The sequence below is a fragment of the Danaus plexippus genome, chromosome 2 (assembly GCF_018135715.1).
Source record: "Danaus plexippus chromosome 2, MEX_DaPlex, whole genome shotgun sequence".
In the NCBI taxonomy this organism is placed as follows: Eukaryota; Metazoa; Arthropoda; class Insecta; order Lepidoptera; family Nymphalidae; genus Danaus; species Danaus plexippus.
In genome coordinates, this window is record NC_083537.1 from 8,390,738 (window position 1) to 8,410,572 (window position 19,835).

At 31.2% G+C, this 19,835-nt stretch overlaps 3 protein-coding genes across 5 annotated transcripts in view; 1 reads left to right on the forward strand and 2 right to left on the reverse strand.

Moving 5' to 3' along the window:
* Positions 1–287: 287 nt before the first annotated feature.
* Positions 288–1,974, reverse strand: LOC116779861 (uncharacterized). Its single transcript, XM_032674363.2, has 5 exons — positions 1,498–1,974; positions 1,294–1,420; positions 946–1,127; positions 548–652; positions 288–462 (listed from the first exon to the last, which is right to left on the reverse strand). Exons 1-5 carry the CDS (start codon positions 1,937–1,939, stop codon positions 335–337), a joined length of 984 nt encoding a protein of 327 aa, XP_032530254.2. The 5' UTR covers positions 1,940–1,974; the 3' UTR covers positions 288–334.
* Positions 1,975–4,638: 2,664 nt separating this feature from the next.
* Positions 4,639–6,558, reverse strand: LOC116779770 (uncharacterized). Its single transcript, XM_032674196.2, has 5 exons — positions 6,087–6,558; positions 5,888–6,011; positions 5,406–5,587; positions 4,986–5,090; positions 4,639–4,858 (listed from the first exon to the last, which is right to left on the reverse strand). Exons 1-5 carry the CDS (start codon positions 6,529–6,531, stop codon positions 4,725–4,727), a joined length of 990 nt encoding a protein of 329 aa, XP_032530087.1. The 5' UTR covers positions 6,532–6,558; the 3' UTR covers positions 4,639–4,724.
* A 6,649-nt stretch (positions 6,559–13,207) lies between these two features.
* The window catches only part of LOC116779344 (uncharacterized), a 188,435-nt gene continuing 181,807 nt past the window's right edge, over positions 13,208–19,835 (forward strand). Inside the window, exons 1-2 of one of the 3 annotated variants that reach the window (XM_032673587.2) lie at positions 13,208–13,299; positions 13,677–14,044. In XM_032673587.2, the coding sequence (XP_032529478.2) occupies positions 13,709–14,044 (336 nt within the window). In that variant the 5' untranslated portion in view covers positions 13,208–13,299; positions 13,677–13,708. Of the gene's footprint in view, positions 13,300–13,670; positions 14,045–19,835 lie in introns of those variants that run through there. The other 2 variants (XM_032673588.2, XM_061523017.1) reach the window with 2 other exon arrangements.

Genomic DNA, 19,835 nt, shown 5'->3' on the forward strand with positions numbered 1-19,835 from the left:
TAAATATATATATTTCCTTAATGTTCTAATTAAATTACGTACAAACATCGTACAGGGTTGTTGTTCTAAGTTTTCCTCTGTGGAAGGTCGTATATAAAACGCTGCACCTGGCAGCGATCCCGTGTTAAGAAATTACTTCCTTCTTATCTTTTTACCCGATTGATTAGATGAAATCACATAGCAACACCTGCTATCCCCTAATAGAATAGAAAACAAAGTTGACATGACAAGTCTTGTCCTTTTCAGATGCACTTTATAGGTTAGCTTTCGCACATAAAATACGTGAGAATTGTGTATACATTTATTTTATTGACCAGTATTTTTTTTATTTAACTTATACAGCTGCAGCAACATAGTTTCCAATACCACAAAGCTTGGCTCCCATCTTCATACGCATGTAGCCTCTCTCTCCCCAGCGTTCGGACCACGAATTCTTTATGATCCAAAATTCCTCACCACGAACTGATAAAATGTTAAAAAACAATCATTTCTCAATAAATAATAATTATGACTATGTAATTTTTCACTACCTCAATGTCCTACTGACCTGAGTCGTAACCTACAAGCAACACAGCATGCTTCCCATTTCCTTCACAGCTGCCTCTGAATATATCTCCCTTATAATGACAAAAGCCTTCACCAACAATTAGTCCTAAAATATCATAGCTTAAGTGAGTTATTATTGCGAGCTAAGACGACCAGAGAAATAGCCCTTTCTCAGGAAAGACTGATGTGAAATAATTTTGACGCTTCATCACATGAGTCCAAGTTCTTAGTTACATTTCATGAAGTAAACATCTAAATACAACATTTAAATACATAGGCCTAGGATATCTAATAGATAAAATATGTTCGTATAAAATATTTATCATATTTTAATAAAGTCCATAATAATACAGTCATAATCTTATTACGTACAACACCGAACATTATCTTAAAGCTTACCAATAGACAATGGGCCATAATTGGCCAACGCGTCTTTTAAATCATTTTCGTTTTTTACATCGATTTGTAATCCTCCAGAAATTTTGGCTACAATCTTTGAGCTTTTAGTACGGCATTGACCCTTTTTTTGTTCATATGGATAGTCTACTTCTGTCATACATCCTCCTTGTTGACTAATTACACTAAAAACATAAAACATGATAGGTAGGCATGATATGTACTCGTATGCACAATAAATGTATATATAGGGGGAGTTGACACAGGGTCTAATATTTTTTTCTATTTTGAGTCCCGAACATTTTGGAAAATATATATGTATATCTTGATTTTCTATTATAATGAACTTACTTCATGGCATTCACCGGAATGCCACCTGTTTTACAACCATCTTCATAGATATCACAATCTAATGCTTCTTGTTCTGATAAAGAAATCAGTCTTCCAGTGCGCCTGGCCAGCCAGCCTTCGATGGCACCTTAAAGGAAATAAAAAATGTTAACCTCCAAGAAATTTACTTATGCGACGCCCACAACAAAATTGTGCAAATCTTACCAACTGCGCTGAAAATATAACACGTATTACAGTGACCTTGATCTTTTATAGGAGTAACCCAACCTTTTCTACGGTAGTCTAAACTAGCTGGAGCAAAACCTTTAGGCTCGTAAGTTTTCACATTCGTGACGTCAATTTTTAAACTCATTCCCATGTAAGTATTAGCAACTTCTTCGAACTTGAGATCGGTAAATTGATTGATGTCATATACAGTTGAATTACTATTTTTGTTGAGTTCATTAATTTTTTCTAAATTATCCTTGAATATCTCATAATGCGCCCAATATTCTTCTTCGTTATAGTGTTTGTCATATTCAATCACATATTTCTGGAAAAGGTCCTCTGAGCCGTTTAAATCGTAAAATATTTTCGGTGGCAGATCCAAATCAGAACCCACGACGTATCCAATGACAAATATTAAGACGAAAAACAAGAGCTTCATATTGTAACGGTATAGATTGATATGATTACCTTTGTCAATTTTTTCCCTTATAAACCTTTACAGCAATAGAATATTTGTAAAACGATGCCAAAAAAATTCAAATAAAAGCGAAAGTATTACAACAATACAAAATATTTACTTAGGAATGTTGTCTCTGTTTCGACATTTACAGAAAACACAACAATTACAATAAGTGACAAAAAGTTTAAGGAAATAATTTATTTACTATCAATTAAGAATTCGATAAATTTATGTAAATAATATTTTTTGTAGTATGGACTAAAAAGGGGCCATCCCTTTAGACTTTTGTTCAAATGCATAATCAACTTGCAAGTGGTTACAAAAATGTTTATTGTCCTTAGGTACTGAAGATCTCCGGATATCAATCTAATATTATACAAATATGACCTTTATCATCTACAATAATCATTTGATTTATCAATCAAATCTCAACAAATTATTCTTTTAATTTAGTTACTTATTTTACTCATTGTATTATACCGATAGTCGTGCAAACTATTTGGTGAAAATACCACATAAATGCATTGACGTGCTAAACGACACATGACGGATAATTTAACTTACAGCTTACTAGGCAAATCAAACGGAATTCGGAGAATTATATGAGTGTCATAAATAGTGTCATTCTAGGAATTTATATATTATTTACGTACTCCGCGCTTAAGCAACTATTGCAACTATTATAGATAAGTAAAAAGTACAAGTAAAGTTTTTACGAAATTACCAAAAAAAATTATACCGCCTTTTTCTAAGTAGTTTTATAATATTAAATTTAATTGTTTCTGAATATTAAATTTTGTTTTGAGAAATAAACTGATATTTATATTAGGGTTTCGTAAATAAATAGATACGTAACTTAGCGACAACGTATGGGTGTAAGAAAGTTAGATTAGAGTTTTTTGGTGGAGAGACAATGCATGTTTGCAGTTTCTCTAGTTAGTATGTTTGTGAAAATACTTATTAGAAATAGACAGACAGAAATCTTGATGTCTCATATGTGTACTATCCTTAATTGTTTACACTACTCGACAGAAAAATGCCAAAAACAGAAAACATTTACACGCACAATCAATTGGAACAAGATAATTATTGTCGCCTGTAAGTCAGGACCTATTTTTGAAACAATGTTAGGTTGTAGCAAGCGCATCTACGGGTGACTTTAGTCGAGGGTGATGAAAGAGGTCCTCAGAGAGATAAAATATGCGGAGTAGGTATGTTGTTATAATCAGCAACAACAAATAAATGTATCACAAACAACTGCATTAACCTAAATGCACATACTGTTATGAACAATACATAATAAAATAAAAAAGGAATATTAAACTAATATCAATATAATTATAATTAGATACAGTCTGAGATGTTGTCATTTTGATAAAAGTTTAAATACACGTAACATGAACTTTAAAAAGATTACGATATTGTTTTTTAATAATAGAGGAAGTTTGGAAAAATGTCAAAAATAAAAAAAAATGCGGGGGGGGGGAAGCTGCAGAGAGACATTAATATGTATATGTACTTTAGATAAGATGGCGATTTAAGATGAAATGATACATAGCACAGGTGAGATAGTAAACGTGAATGTGACAGCGTAGAAGTCACGCGAAACGCTGTCAATGACCGAAGTTTTGGATATGTGGTCATATTTGGGTAAGCTGAATTTGACTAGTATTGGTAATTTTTTGAATACTGTCAATATTTGTGATTTAGTTAAATTAAGATCATCAAACTGAAACACAGGAGTGCATGTGCCGACATAATTCTTGATTAAAGTGGAAACAAGAATTCAGAGTTAACTAAGATTTTGCAAATTTTATTCCACATTGAAGACCAAGATAGGGATTGATTAAAATGTAAATAAAGATCTTTAACACTGGGAAGGAAAGGAAAACTTTAGTTATTATTTATCGTAGAAATTTTCAAATCTGTCTCTGCAGTCAACGGTCATACTGAGTCTGCCAATAGAAATAACATGACTTGACCAATAAGATTATAAGAATAATTATTAATATGGAAATTAGTTTGAAGCCATCATTTGCATAGTTAATTTATCCTAGTCATAGAAAAAGCAAAAGTCTTCAAAATACGAGCAATATACCGATATTGGAGTTAGATAGATTGTTTTACATAGATTTTATTTACTTTTCTGCAACTCGACAATCTGTTGCACAAAACAATAAGCCACTAGTTTGTCCGATATATTATTTATCTGCTTATGGTTAGGGTTTTTAGTTTGGAGGCACACTGCTCAGTTGGGTGTCTTCTTCCATTCTGGCAAATCTACTTTGTAGAGTTGGAACACTGTGTCTCTTCAATCGCCTGTATTGAAGGCCTTGATCTCCACTCAATCTGAGGGCAAGCTCATTTTTATGTCCAGAGAGCCTTTTTTGATAAGCGTTGCTGTATTTTGTTATCTCCTGTTTGACGGTTGGTATTTTTAAGTAAAAGAAAAAAAAACTGTTTTATAAGAAAATAAATTCATATTAAGTGTATTTACTTATAAGAAGTTATTATTACAACTAATGAGACTAATAAATCTTGTGTGATCAGAAGCAGATATAACGAGCGTTGAACAGTCTTTTTGTCATCATTTGTATTTTCTTAACAAACAATTAATTTGTTTTATAACATTTGTTTAATCTCAGTTTGATCCCAAGGAAATTAAAAATAGATAAAACTTTTTTAATCGCAGTTTTCCTTTTATTTATATACATAATATTATACACATTACAAGTCACGTGTATGTATATACATTTCTTCTTGCCTATGCTACTGAAGCCAGAGCGATATAATATCCTATTTGGCAAAGGGATGATCCTAACTTCATTCGCATATATCCTTGCTCTCCCCAGACCGTGGCCCACGAGTTCTTGATGATCCAGTATTCCTGGCCATCAGCTAGTAAAAAAAAAGGATAATTAAACACTTTTATACAGATAAATAAAAATTTCGGATTTAAGTAAAATGTCTTACATACAATTCTAGGTTCAAATGCTAAAAACGAAATATCATTGTCATATACTACCTGAATCGTAGCCTACAAGTACCACAGCATGCCCGTCATCTCCCTGGCAGTTGTGAACAAATATGCCTCCAGTATAATGTTGGAATTCCCGACAAATAAATAAAGCTGCAACCAGACAATATAAACATATATATATATATATATATATATGTATATATATACATATATATATAAATGTGGTACAAAACTATGCATAATGTTTTTCACTAAAAGAAAAACTAATATATTAAAAACAATTGTCCGTAGATTAGTAAAATCGATAAAGATTTCTGATAAGGCGTAACAATCGCAATTGCCTAAACATATTTGGTTTGTTTGTTTTTATATGCTACTTATAGCCTTAAAGTTCAGTCGCTACGATGTGTTTTATAAGTTGTTCTCTTATTTATAATATTTTTGTTTATTAAATGTGTGACGCACCGATGGACAGTGGGCCGTTGTTTGCCAAAGCGTCTTTTAAGTCATCTTCGCTGGAAACTGTCAACTGAGATCCTCCGGTAACTTTAACAACAATCTTGGATTTATCAGTACGGCACTGTCCCTTTCCTTCCTCATACGGATACTTTTCTTCAGACATAGAGCCTCCTTGCTGAGCGAGAACACTTTAAATGTATAGAGTAATATGTTATTTTCTTCGAAGTGTTATAGAAATATTAATAGTTTGATCATAACCAAGGTAAACGAATTTTTACTATTTGGATAGTAAATAGATTATTTATATAAAATAATCTTATAAGCAATATAACAAACAAAGTAATATGTCCACTTTGTCATTTCATTTGTGTATTGTCTAAAAAAACTTGTCTTTTTTTAAGAGACAGACAAACTTCTCGTTACAGGAACCGTGAGGAAATCTCTAAGAACCTTTATAAATTAAAATATCCATATAAACTGATACTTACTTCATAGCTTCATGAGGAAACCCTCCCGTCTTGCAACCATCCCCGCTCTCACAATCCAATTCTTGCTGTTCTGATAAAGAAACTAGGTTTCCATGAAGTTTTGCGTGCTGTCCTTCGATAGCGCCTAAACAGAAATTGATTTCAATGAAATACTTCAAGAATACAATAAAAAACTTCAACATTTTGAACAAAATCTTACCAATCGCGCTAAAAATGTAACATGTATTACAGTGTCTTTGATCTTTTATTTCAGTCACCCAACCATAGCTACGATAGTCCAAGCTCGCTGGTGCAAATCCTTTTGGCTCGTATTTCTTCAAACTTGTGACATCAATATGTGAACCCATTCCCGTATATGTACTTGCAACTTCTTCATATTTAAGATCGGTCAAATGATTAATCCCGTAAACAGTCAAATTACTTTTTCTATTGAGTTCATTGATATTCTCTAAATTTTCTTTGAAAATCTGAAAACGTCTATCATATTCATCCTCGTTGTAACGTTTATTATATTTGTGGACATATTCTATGAAAAGATCCTCTGCGTCAGTACTTTTATAAAATACTTTCGACGGGAGATTTATTTTCCTGCTCTCGACTTGTCCGATGACGAATATCAAAGCGAAAATATAGAGACACTCCATCGTGATGGCCTGGTAGGTTACTTGTTTCATAACTTACTTACAGTTCTTATATATATATTTAAAATAGACAATAACGCTAGCTATTACGAATAAAACAATTTCAGGTAAAATATTCCAATAAAGCGAAATACTTATTGATAAACATTATCAGTACTTTTACGTGCCTGGTGTTAATAATTATTAATATTTATTTTGTGAAAAAGTGAGTTTGTGTTTAGTCAATTGATCGAATTCATCTCAAAATTTTGTAATAAATTCAGTTAGTATTTAAAGATTTTTATAACAAATAAAATTGCATGTTCCGTAGACATATAGGTTTGAAAAAACTTCCAGCTTTTTCCTGGTCACCAGTTCTTTCCTGCACGCTAGGGATGTTACTTTATCATTTATCATTGACGAAAATATATTGTACTTCTAACTTTGAGATGGTTTCAAGTTGATATTTCAACTAGGACTTGGATTATTGTAAGACATTAATAAAACAGCAGCGACGGTTGGGGACACATGATTCATGTTTAATTCTAATTACGTCCAGAAGATGCTGATGAACAGATTCTGGAACAAGGATATTAAGCTGAAAAAGATTGTCTTATATAACAAAAATGTTTCTTGGAACAGTTTAAATCAGCTCTTTAAGTATCATAATTAAGAAATCATAAGTAAAGTACCAGATACATAACTAATTTGTTGGTGGTAGAGCCTAGCTGTGGTCAAGTTACTGCATCTCGAACATAGGCTGGCTCGACCGGAGAAGTACCATCCCCTCGCAGAAAATCGGCGTGAAATATTCTTTAATGGCTGTGTTTCGTTCGATGAGTGAGAGAGCCGGTTGCCGTTTTCGGACCCTTTCCTACCCCTTCCCTTTTTCCTCCCTTTCCCACTTTTTCCTCCCCCTCTTCTCTAATCGAGGGTGGCAACACATCCGCAAAACTATGTTGTGGATGTCCGTGGGCGACGGTACTACCTCTATCAGGTAGGTCGTCTGCTCAGTTGCTCCCCTTAGCATAAAAAAAATAAAATAATAATAATAAATTTGTCCGATACAAAGGCTGATATTTTGGAAGGATATCAGAACCGATACTGTTACATTTATACATGGCCAGTAGTAAAACAATTTTTGGTAGAAAACAATCTCGTCTTCGGATGCTATTAACCGATTTTCTTGTACAAAAATTAATTTAACTAACCAGTCTTAAGACTAGTACTTCATTTGAAAGTAATTCAGCCATCGACAAAGAACCTTCTTCTTTCTTTTAGTAAAAAAAATTAAGTAAGGTTATTTTAATCCTTTTTAATTTAATCGGATCACGAAATATTGTAAATGTTATATTTTTTTAACCCAATCTATTCTAATAAATAAAATTATTAGTTCCATTTTCAAAAAAAACACACAATTTTTAGTTTTTTATTATACGTATAATTTAATGTTAATTATAACGTATAAGTAAATATTAATTATAACCCATACATGTCACTTCTCCAGGTTGTTCTCGTACTACTGGTAGTAATCGATGATTATACCTTAATTACATTCATTTTTATGGTTTGAACTGATATTAAAACATGTTTCAGAGTAGAAATTAAACTAAATATAATAGTTACACGTAGCTACGTATAAGTTAGGTAATTTTTTTAAGGTATTTTTTATCTTAGTTTTCAAATAATTAAATCTTTCCGTTTCTGGTTTCTGGACTTATAAATTATATTATTTAGGTATTAATTTATAATTACTTTCGAAATAAAATGTTCAGTAAACATAGTTTTTATATTTTGGTCATGTATAAGATTCTACAACTTTTTAAATTTTATATTTGATAGATTGACGGCAAGACGTTACAAAGGCTATTGAAATTGAATTTTGCGAATGAGTTCGCTTTAAATGGGATGTGGTCCAAATTATAAATGGAGCAAGAAATACTTTAGTTCTTTGTCTCAATTGAATATAATAATTTATATACATAATACAACAAACTGATTATTTTTTATTCATTGATTTTAATACAATCTTAATAAAAACACTCCATATTTTTACGAGTATGTACTTGTATATTGTACCTACATACATGTTTCCAAATTGTCAAAAAATTATATTTTAATATGAAGCTTAGTTTAAAATTATATACTAGTAATTTTATACGTTTATATATGTAAGTGTACATAGTCCTTCTTATTATTTTCTTTTTTATGTCATTCGTTACTATGCAGCAGTCAGACGCAAAGTACGAAACGGTATTTCTTGGTTATTTAATTACTCTCGTACCACAGGAAGTAGCTGAAGGCGCCTAGGAATTTGAATACGAAATCTTTGAGATTCAAATCGCCACAAACGGTATTATAGCTAGCGGATGGATTGCAAAGAACCTCGGTTATAAAAATCTACATGTAACCATTCGCTCGATTAAAAACTTTATTATTAACAAAGTAAGTTCTATTTTAATAAAACAAATTAAATGTCTTTGAAACTATTTTTATTCAACGCTTAATGCGTGATGAGATGAACACTAAGTATGAATTTAAAGATATAATATTATAAAAAATTGTGTTGTTAGTAACATTAAGTTTGGAAAGCCGTAAAATAATCCTTTATGTTAAACACAGAAACATTAAACGTATGATGTAGGGTTGTGAATGAAAAAGTAAAGCGGTACGACACCCGCGGGAGCGGTGATGCGTGGATCGTGGATTGTTTTGAATACTCCGAATGGAACGGCTCCAGGATTGGACACGGCTTGCGAATTGCTTTTAAATATATGAGCTGGATGTGGATTTCGTTCATAAATTATTTATACCGACCGGCATCTTATTTGTTATTAGTTTTGGGATTCAGACGGTTTTCGGTTGCAAACATTTAATTGTCTGCTTTTTATTTGTAAGCTATGCTCTTATTTTATGCATAGAACTTTAATCGCAGATTTGATTTTGAAAATTTTACATATAAAATATAGGACTAAACAGTTTCTAGTTCATAGTTCATTCCTGAACGTTTTTCTCTGTGGTTTAGCTACATTTGATGACGTTTCAAAACGTTAGCTAGCGGTTTTGGTGACGTCAATCCTATAGTATAAATATTTTTTGTTTATATATTGAAAACAGTCGCAATAAATAGTATAAGCAATATAAAGTAAGATTTATAAAGTTAAATTCAAGATCTTATATTTATTTTAAGCTAATCTGAACAAGCATAGAACTAATTTGTATATTTACATAGGTTATTAATAATTATAAATGAATGATGCCACATTATTCTGCCAATGTGTTTGATAAAACAAATATAACATTATGTATTGAAATTGGTAATGTATTCTGTTTTTATGTAACAAAAGTGCAATTTTCTTCCTCTTTCATACCTTTGAATAATATTCCCATTAAATACTGTTAACGTTCAACCACCATTGGCCGTAAAGATTAAACTACAGTCGCTAATATTAGTGCAGGTAGATTTGTAACATATATCTGTAGTAGAAGTAAAAATGTATTGATATAGAAATAAATTAAAATAAAAACATAAAGAATAATCTAAATCTTTTAACAGATAGATTTCCCATAAAAAAAAAAAAACTAACGACTGAAACAAAAAATATAAATTTAGATTAACTAAGCAAACTATTCCAATCTAAAACAGGCGCTCACAAAAAATGCAAAAAAACCGTCTAAACGGCATTTTCCTTATGGTTTTAATTAAGCCGCGCACTAACCTGCCGCCATTTTTGTTCTCCCAGCGCTCGTGCAGATTGATTAAAAGTCTATGGCCCATGCTTTATAGCTCGTGTCCACTGATTAAAATGACACGACTCTAAATTATGTACTACTTAGTTGGTTTATAAGGAACATTTATATAAATAAGTAAATATAAAGTTGTATGATAATAAAATGTATATAAAAAAACCGTTTCCATAATAAAACCTAAAGGAATCGATTAATTGTTACAAAAAAAAATTAATATTTACTTTTACATCAATTATGCTCTGTATGAACACACCTTATCCGCAAGTAAAATAGTTTACGACGATTTTTAGATATTTTCTAATCTTCATTGTTTTCTTGTTTTCTTTCTTAATCTTCAATCCGACATCGTTTTTATTCCGTCGCCGCTTTAGCAAGTAAAGAACCCATAACGAATCGAGTAAAGTTCATATCCCTATATAAATTTTTATATAATTTTTATTCTTACATTATTAACAAAGATTATTTTATGCTAGATCAAAATTAGTTATAATATAACAGACTAGATCAGTCAACTGAGGTTCCTAGTAATAAATAGTTGTGCGAGTTCGTCTATGTATTGCCCTAATGACGTTAAACAATGTACCCGTACGCAACCCTTGTACAGTTCAAGTGGCAACTAATTTATGGTCGAGGTGGGCTACTGAGCCGCTGATAGTTACAGACTAACTAATTCTGACGGACACGATGCTGACGAACGTTGTTTATAAACGCTACAGTTAGCGAGGGTCGGCCCAAATGTTACTACGACACTACAGCTCGGGTTAACGTCAATTTACCTAAACTCTGATTAAAATATAGTCCTTCTTGTTATTGTTAACTATTATAACATCAATTATAAATATTTATTTATTATAGATACATATATCAAATGAAGATGGTTTTTGTTCATACTGTTTTCGGTGTATTTTTTTGTATTTCCTTTTTTATATAAGACCAAAAACAACAAAGGAAAACATAAAAAGTTAATAAGAACAGAGTGATAGTGTTGTGAGTGGGCTGCAGTCTCTCAGACGGCCAGGATTGTCTATGACGGATGGCAAGAAAAACCAACACTAAAATAACTATTTCCCTCGTTTTGTCAGCCTGCGATTCTTCTTTGGAGCCACAAAAGTAGAGGAGACTTCGTCGTTTTATTAAACCAAACTATCGTTCTTTTTCAATTTACATAAGTTAAAATAGTTTACTATGTAGTTATAAATGTTTTGTTATATATGTATATATATATTCCAAATCTATTGAATCAATGCAAGCCTAATTTTATATAAAAATAAGAAGTTATGTTGACGAAATGATATTTAGATAAACTATTTGACGTTCGCTTCTTCTCTAAGCCCAACTGAAGATCTAACTATTACGATATGTTCATTTTTCACGTCAGCGGATCATTTAGTTGATACTTCACAGATGTCGCCGCCCTGAGTGATTACCGTTGGAGCAATCGACTGAGTGCGCGAAGTCTACTGGACTTAATATTTCACGTGTTAATATCATACGCTTAAGCATATAAAATATTAAAGTAAATAATTTATTAAGTTTTTTTTTGCGAATAAAATGAAGAATTATGTCGGGTGGACCATTGAATGTTTAATGCTGTCAATAACCTGTCAAAGTTAAAGCATCATTCGAGTTCTTAATTTAAAATGATATACAAAATGTAGAATTAGTTTTCAACGTACTCAAAAATGAATATTAATTTAAATGATGACCCAATCTGTAAAAAGTGTTTATGTTAAGTTTCGTCTGGATGAAAACAATTTGCAGTGTGAACTCACAGCTGCAATGACGGGACTTAATGGGAACTTTACAGCTTTGTTACGTACGGTGATCGTTACTACTGACGCCATCTCTTGAAAACTTACGAAACTATTTAATAATAGCATTTATATTATAATGAGAAAAGCAAGAAAATAAAATATTCAATATTTTGGAGATGATGATGATGAATGGATCGGCGATATGTTTGTTAATATAATTTATATGCTATTTTATATTTTATTCCTACTATGATGTAATAAATATTAAATAAAGTAAACTGAATTTTATATATCCAATATTTCGAACTCAAAATTTGAAACCGCACCTTTTGCAAACTGTTAACCTTTTACATTCAAATATCTGTTTATCTTACAGCTTATTTTTTTTCTAACCCCGTTTTACATGTAAATAACTCGATGGGGTTAACTGTCTACAAGCGATTCTTCGTCTATTTTCTGTGAAAACGACCGATGTTTTTGTTGAGAGAAACCTTCTACTTTCGTTCATTGTGTTTTGAAACCATTTTGTGGGGATGAAAGACAAATTCTTACTTTATGCGTGTGACTGTTGCGTTTGTTGTGACAATGCCGTTAAAAAGTGATGGTTTTGATAGACAAAAAGAAGATACAATTTTTTAACGATAACACTCATAAATTCAATTTCTTATCCTTAGAGCATAAAGTGGATGTACTCTGAATTAAAATTATTACAAAATGACCTTCATGTTGTTTCTTGATTTATATTATTTGCTATATGTATTTGTCATGAACTCAATCTAATCGTCAGCTTATTTCTTCACTTGCCTGTCAAGACAATTCAGTATTCATAAAAATAATAACACAATATGTCAATATAAGTAGAAGAGGCTACTACCTAAATACCAGTATTAATAAATAAATGTATGCCAATGTTACGTAAAAAAGCCAGTCACATACTTTTTTACTAATTTTACATGTTTAATAAATTAAATTTAGTAATATTGGAACTTCAACCTTAATATTAAAAAAAATCTCTACAATTAATTTAAATTTTAGTAAAAATGTATAAATAATTTTTTAGACATTTTCATAAACACTTTTCAATTTTCAAAATATAAATACCAAAATATTTTATGTAATAAAACTAACATTTTTAAAAATGGCAATTTTTACACCAAGTTTCACTATCAGTAATGACAGATGACATTGCGTTGTTGCGGTACACTTCGTACGGCGCGGTTTTCGAGTACGAGAATAACCTAAAAGACTTATTTAAATCGTTTCGAAGCTTTTTAGTGTTCATTTCGAAGTGAGGCTGCTTTATTTATTTACATTCTATTTAAGTTTTTTAATTAATCACTTATTTGTATTCCTTATTTTGTATGTATCTTAACTAGCAATATTTATTTACTTTTCCTTGGTATAAACAAAACGTATATAAATTGTTTATACGGTATAATTTTTATTTTAAAAAGTGCATATATCTGTAAAATTTCGTATTTAATTTATTATAATATTTAAATGAACTATTTGTAAGTGTATATATTATTTTTAATGTTGGATGATACTGAAACTAAATAAATAATATTAATATATAGAAGAAAGATATGTCTAAATATAACATCATAGCAAAATTATTTAATAGACATAGAAACTTTTTTAACAAATTACAATTTCCAAATCCAGGATTACAATTCCGTCTTAAAAAGATATTGAATATGTCGAATGGGGAGAATGGGAGTAGTTTGAATGAAGAACATATTCCACTAAAGAAAATGAAACTTGAAAGTGATATCAATAAAGCTGTGCTTGAAAATTTAAAAGATGTCCCATTAAAGAATTGGGAAAGTGATTTGAGTGACACTGTGGTGGAAAAAAGAACAGTTTCTACTATGTGTGGTGCGTGGAGACCCGAGGAAGTTGACGGAGGTCATATATTTGTACTGGAAAAGAGAGATCCAGGAATGAGCCCCGATCCAATGAGAGAAGAGGATTTCCCTGAAAATATTGAAGACTTCTGGGAGGCCAGCTTTGCAAACATCGATATTGATCAGGTAATTCAATATTATATCTATTAAAAATTATGTGTACTGAAATTCCAAAGAAGAATGTTAAGTATTTATATTTAGTCCTTAATCTTTAGGTGGAGTGGTAAATAGTTTTGAAAAGAGCGCCATCTATCGATAAGCGTTAGAAGTTGTTGGAGTTTTAGACCGGTAAACGTGTAAGACTTAATGTAGTTTTTGTATGTCATGCTGACAGTAACATTTATAGCTGGCGTTAATAGATGGCAGCACTAATAATAAAATGAGAATAAAGTTTATTTCAAATATTTGAATCTGTATAAATTATAATGAGCTTCAAGTGTGTTTGTGCAAATAACTTTTGTTTTATAAAGATCTAGCTAGCCCTGTCACACTTCGCTGTGGAAACAAAAGACAGCTTAAGTTTTATTGAAGTTTAATTATGTAATACTTCTGGATATACATTTTTTTGTTTTCCCATTGTTTGTGTACATATAGAGGCTATCTGGTTTTCCCACAGGGGAACACACAAAATGCGATTGTTCATGTGCAAAGCAATCCACATCCAAATCTAGGCCACACGTTTCTAAAGATTGACTTTGAGCTTTGTTAATTGTGACTGCGAACGCCAATCGAATTGAGAATTGAAATGTTTTAAAGCATCGTTCGTTCGTTCGTTCGTATCGTATCGTTCGGGATCATGGGAACGCCAGGAATGAGGACATTTTCACCTTTGAAATGCCCCGTTAAGATGGTTGCTTTCACTATGTTGTTCATTAATTTTTTGACTGCGATTCGTGTGCTGTTGCCGAGTTTTGGCTGGTTAATGGGTATGTTAGTATCGTGAAAAATAGATAAAAACAATCCTCGAAGCGTGTTGTATATCGCGTCAAAAATTTCAGCTGAATCGTTTCGGAACATTTTGTGTTTTCGTAGCATACACAAACCAACCTAACAATTTTATATATAGATATTGCAACTTGGCATTATAACGTTTATATTTTATTTCATATGGATATTTTTTTTGTGAGATAACTTAGGATATCATTTATTCAATATGTTAGAGTATGGATCATAAACAACGAATATACACAAAGAAAGTAGCGGGCAATAGCTTGTTAATGTATCAATGAAATAAAAGCATCTGTTTATACTTTGAGTACGCATACAAACGAAAATGAATTTCCTAACCAAAATTTTGGGAGGAAAAGAATATATAAATATGTTACCATAAAATATAAAACTGGATTATATATAGAATAAATAATCTTATGTTAACCATCAATCCTTTGTGGAAATGTATTGTGACGCATATATAGATTTCAATCAACACCATGCGTTCTTACCGCCAGATCAAATCCAACGTTAATGCTAACATGTGAAAATTTTTGTAACTGTTAAACTATCCGTACTTAGTGCCACAATGCAAACTGCTGGTTTAATATTTCGTTTGCTAGATAAATACTAATACAATAGCGATTAGATTGGTATGTAATTTTAACATAATTTTCTTGATGCCACAAAATGGGAAAAGAGACATGTTCTAAGTTTAAAACCACTCAAAATCTCTTATCGGAGAAACAGTTAGCTAAATAGTTTTAGAAGTATGCCCACGTACTAACCGTAGTTATTCTTTGGAACCCTTTTGTTGGAATTTCGAGATTCGCTTCGTCGCCCCAAACAGGACAAGAGGACAAGACCCAGCTAGCTGGAACTATTAAACCTCCTTTGTAAAAAAAATCCTTTTAAGCTCTACAAATATCTATCATTCACAATAAAGAAAAAAAAATTGACGCCTTAAATTTGGCTTTTGGTGAATGCATTGGCAAAATGTATTCTAGGTCTGGTAAAGAACTGCGCATTGCACTACTCAATGTGGTCATAGTGGCTTTGACACTTAGACCCTGTTAATGAAACTTATGAATGCTTTGGCACTTTCGACGTAGCTGACTTTTCTTTAATACTTTAAATTCATTCTGAACCTTGAAACAAGCGATAAAGTAAGTGAGAACACTCAATTAATTAATTTGATATCTCATATTTTTGAGAATTATTGTATGCTATAAAATAGATCGAAACCTAACATATGTTTATCTCTTGGTGTATACATTATGTATTGTTTGTTATATAAATCTATATGAGAAAATATATTCTATATAAAAACAAGGAATAGTGTTCATGTAATAAATTTCGCTAACGTCCGACTCCCGCTGTGAGCCGCGTGAGCCCAAGTTCTAATGGACGTCTTACTTTTCTGATAATACCGTGACGTCATCGCACTTAAAGCTCAACTAGTTCGTTTATTTCTTTTTGTAAAAATCTAACACAAGTCGAAAATTGCCTGCAGAAATTCTTGATTAAAAAGAAGCTACTAGAATCATTTAACAACATTCCACATTGAAAACGATAGAACGTCTATGAATTTGAATTTTCGTATTCTCGTTGCCTGATTACTATTAAAAAATATATTATATTTTGCTAAATCAAACATACGAATTATATCATCTCATACAATAGTTCAAATCTAATAAAAAAAAATTGAAGTGAGACATAGGTGCTTTTGGTTTTGAAAGGAAGCATATTTTTCTTTTCATATTAATTAGGTGTATTAAAAATGATAAATGGCATACAAATTTAAAACGTAATGATTGTACGAAATTAAATAAGAATAATTTTATATATATATGTAAATAATAATAATGAAAACTGAGCAAGGATCGCTCGACGAGATGTCCAGCGGAGCGGATTAGTTTCATCCCGTTCATAATAAATGGGATATCGGAGTCTGGATTGATTCTATGTTCCCTGAATGTGGGATTAACGTCTCATTTGGAATGATTCAGCCGATCACAGGAAATAATGATTAATCATTAAATACAATTAATAGTTTTAAAGTTAAGGAAATATATGATGTTTAGAATGGTTATACAAGTAATAGTTTTAAAGTTGACGAAATATATGGCATGTTGTTTAGAAGGGTTAAATAATGAAAAATGCTAATGAAAAAGTGAGTATCACTTAGCCACTTCTTTCAATACACTCCTGTCGATAAAGTTTGCTTAAACAATCCTAATAGACCAGCTTAAAGTACTTTCTTTTTGCGGGATATAAATATGGCAATCGAGTTTGACTACATATAGTATCCACAGCAATAAGTTACCGAGCGAAGTATATATGTAAAATAAATAAATATTTATATTACTGTACATAACTATCACATAAATAAGACACATACACTTTATATCTGCACTAAATCGATGGTAGTACATTGCTATTTATTTTCGGAATTCTTATTTAATAGATTATCAAATGACAAATATTAATTTGTTGAGAGTAACGATGCTTTCATCATTTTTCCGATATCAAAGTAACAGCCAACTTCAAATAAATTGTCAATACATCTATTGAAAATCGTATTTTCATTATTATTAATACAGTATTAACATTGTCATACAAAAATAATAGTCGTCAAAAGGTTGTCATTCACAAAATTTATTAACGCAGAATGATTACTTGATCATAAGAAAAGGGCGGAAAGTTAGTTTGTCACTTATCTTTAATATTTTTTTACGATTAAAATATCGAATATTTAAAATCCATATTTACTATGATTCTTGTTAATAAAATTTCAAATAAATATGTAATAAAATATAAAGCAGGGAACTATTCATGAAGTTGTTACTGCTTTTAGGGTCTAACCTAACCTTTTTTGCATTCCCAAGCCAGCAGTTTTCAGTAATGGAATTTCTTAAAACTGATTTTATATCGGTCATTGGCGAATAGTATTTTAACGATTTGGTTTTTTTTTTTTACTGTTATCATTGGAATCAACATTCGAGTACCTGTTTGTGATATTGAAATAATATTTTTTCAATTTTGGTTTGTCTGTCTGTTTTTACATTTAATCTCTGAAACGGCTGGACAGGTTCAAATTGAATTTTATAGATAGTTGAGTAAATAAGAAGAAACCTACTTTAGTTATGAAAAATGTATTACAAGCTTTACTATTTACTTCTAATGTACTTGGCACTTGTAAAAGCCGGTGCCGTTTTTTTGGTGAAAAAACATTCCAACTGGTATATTGACTCGTATTTTTTAACGATCTCCCACAATGTCAAATAATCCACATTATAATTCCTCTACCGTCCCGATAAACGAAAAATATATTCTTTTCTGTTGAACCTCACACCTTGAATGTCTTTGCCGTGGGGGAAGAGGCTTGTTGAAAAGTCATTGAGTATTGTTTGCTTTCTGAACCAAAATAATGGATTCAGCACCAGACCTCAGCGACGGCTAAGAAACGAAAAATAACTTATTTCGTTTCGAAATTTTTTAGGTTTACTCGCGATCAGTCTACTGGTATTTTCCTTTTTTGTCGGATTACCTTCTCGGATTCCAACGGTCTCTGAGAGACCCTTTTCACATCCTATTCGTTTGTTAAAATTCTTTAAATTCTGCCATGTTAATATCTCTTTGACTTCAGACACTTGCCTTATGACCATGCTTAGAAGTGCCAATACGACATCTTTGACTCAGTAGACGTTTTCTGCGGTGAGAGACGTGGATGGATATTTTTCCCGATGTTACTTCCTTATGGATGTTCTAGCCAGTTTCAACTCTTTTGCCCTGCGCGGAATTATAGAATATGGAGGAGCAGAATCCCTCACTGTTTTCACGAGGCCCATCTGTATTTGCAGATATTTATTCAAACCCATGTAGGTACTTGACGCAAGCTCTGCTTTCGAATTTCTCCATTTTCTATTCTATTCTAGTCTATTTATGTTTTTTTTTAAATATTAAACTAGTGGATAGTCAAAAAACAAACTCTACAAATATCCGATAATCATTACTTTTGGGACTACCTTCCTAAACTTATTTTCTATATTATCTACATATATGCGTAATTTGTACGGATGAAATCTTGCAACTAAATTTTCATGCAGATATCTTCGACCGATTTATTAGTAATTTTGTTAACACGTCTAGTTTAGATGATTGTCTGGCTAAACTTATTTAGGGACGTCATAATTAATCCAAGATGGCGGACAAGTAATTTTTTTTATTGAATTTCTACCACACGGTTATCAAATGAAATCTTTTTAAAACTAACTCGGAAATAATGTCCAGTGATTACTAGCAGGTAAAAATATGTATATATAAAGGTAAACAAGTAAGACGTTTTTTATTTTAAAACTTCCACGATCCCTTTGTCATACAATTTACATGACATAAAAGTTTGTCGCGAGATTTACTTGTGTAGAAAAACAAATTACATAACTTTGTATGATTAATTTTATTCATTAACATTTTCAATTAAATAAATAAGGAGTACTTAGAAAGTAATACATTAGGATATCTTTGAGCAGAGTTTAATTAATAGAATCTCACGTTCATTTATTCAGTGGTATATCAAATTATGTAACTGTTATTAAGAAAAAATTAAACACACTTAATTTTATTATTCATCTCCAAACCCTTAAATAGGTGCTTATATCAATTTTATTAAGGCATTGGAGAACAAATTCTTTGGCATCCAAAATAACGTATCAAAATAAGAAGTCGAATGGCAGTGTTTTTGCTTTAGTTCTTTTTATTCCTTGACTCATAAGAACACCTCGATTCTTACAATTTGTAAATATCAATTTACCACCTTACTATGCAATAACCACTGATGAAATTATAGTTCACCTATAGATGTCATTCATAAAAAAGCCTTTATGAATCCCGACACTAAAACTTTACGACGGTGAAAACGTATAGGCTGAAAATTTGATAAGGGCTTTATTGTTTTCGGAATGAAAATTCCAACATTTCTCGATCG

Bases quoted from the DNA above. Each gene is read 5' to 3' on its own strand.
- LOC116779861 (XM_032674363.2), bottom strand. From the start codon at position 1,939: ATGAAGCTCTTGTTTTTCGTCTTAATATTTGTCATTGGATACGTCGTG. The intron at 1,421-1,497 runs GTAAGATTTGCA...ATTTCCTTTAAG, and splicing joins TTATATTTTCAGCGCAGTTG to GTGCCATCGAAGGCTGGCTG. The intron at 1,128-1,293 runs GTAAGTTCATTA...TTATGTTTTTAG, and splicing joins ATTCCGGTGAATGCCATGAA to TGTAATTAGTCAACAAGGAG.
- LOC116779770 (XM_032674196.2), bottom strand. From the start codon at position 6,531: ATGGAGTGTCTCTATATTTTCGCTTTGATATTCGTCATCGGACAAGTC. The intron at 6,012-6,086 runs GTAAGATTTTGT...ATTTCTGTTTAG, and splicing joins TTACATTTTTAGCGCGATTG to GCGCTATCGAAGGACAGCAC. The intron at 5,588-5,887 runs GTAAGTATCAGT...ATACATTTAAAG, and splicing joins TTTCCTCATGAAGCTATGAA to TGTTCTCGCTCAGCAAGGAG.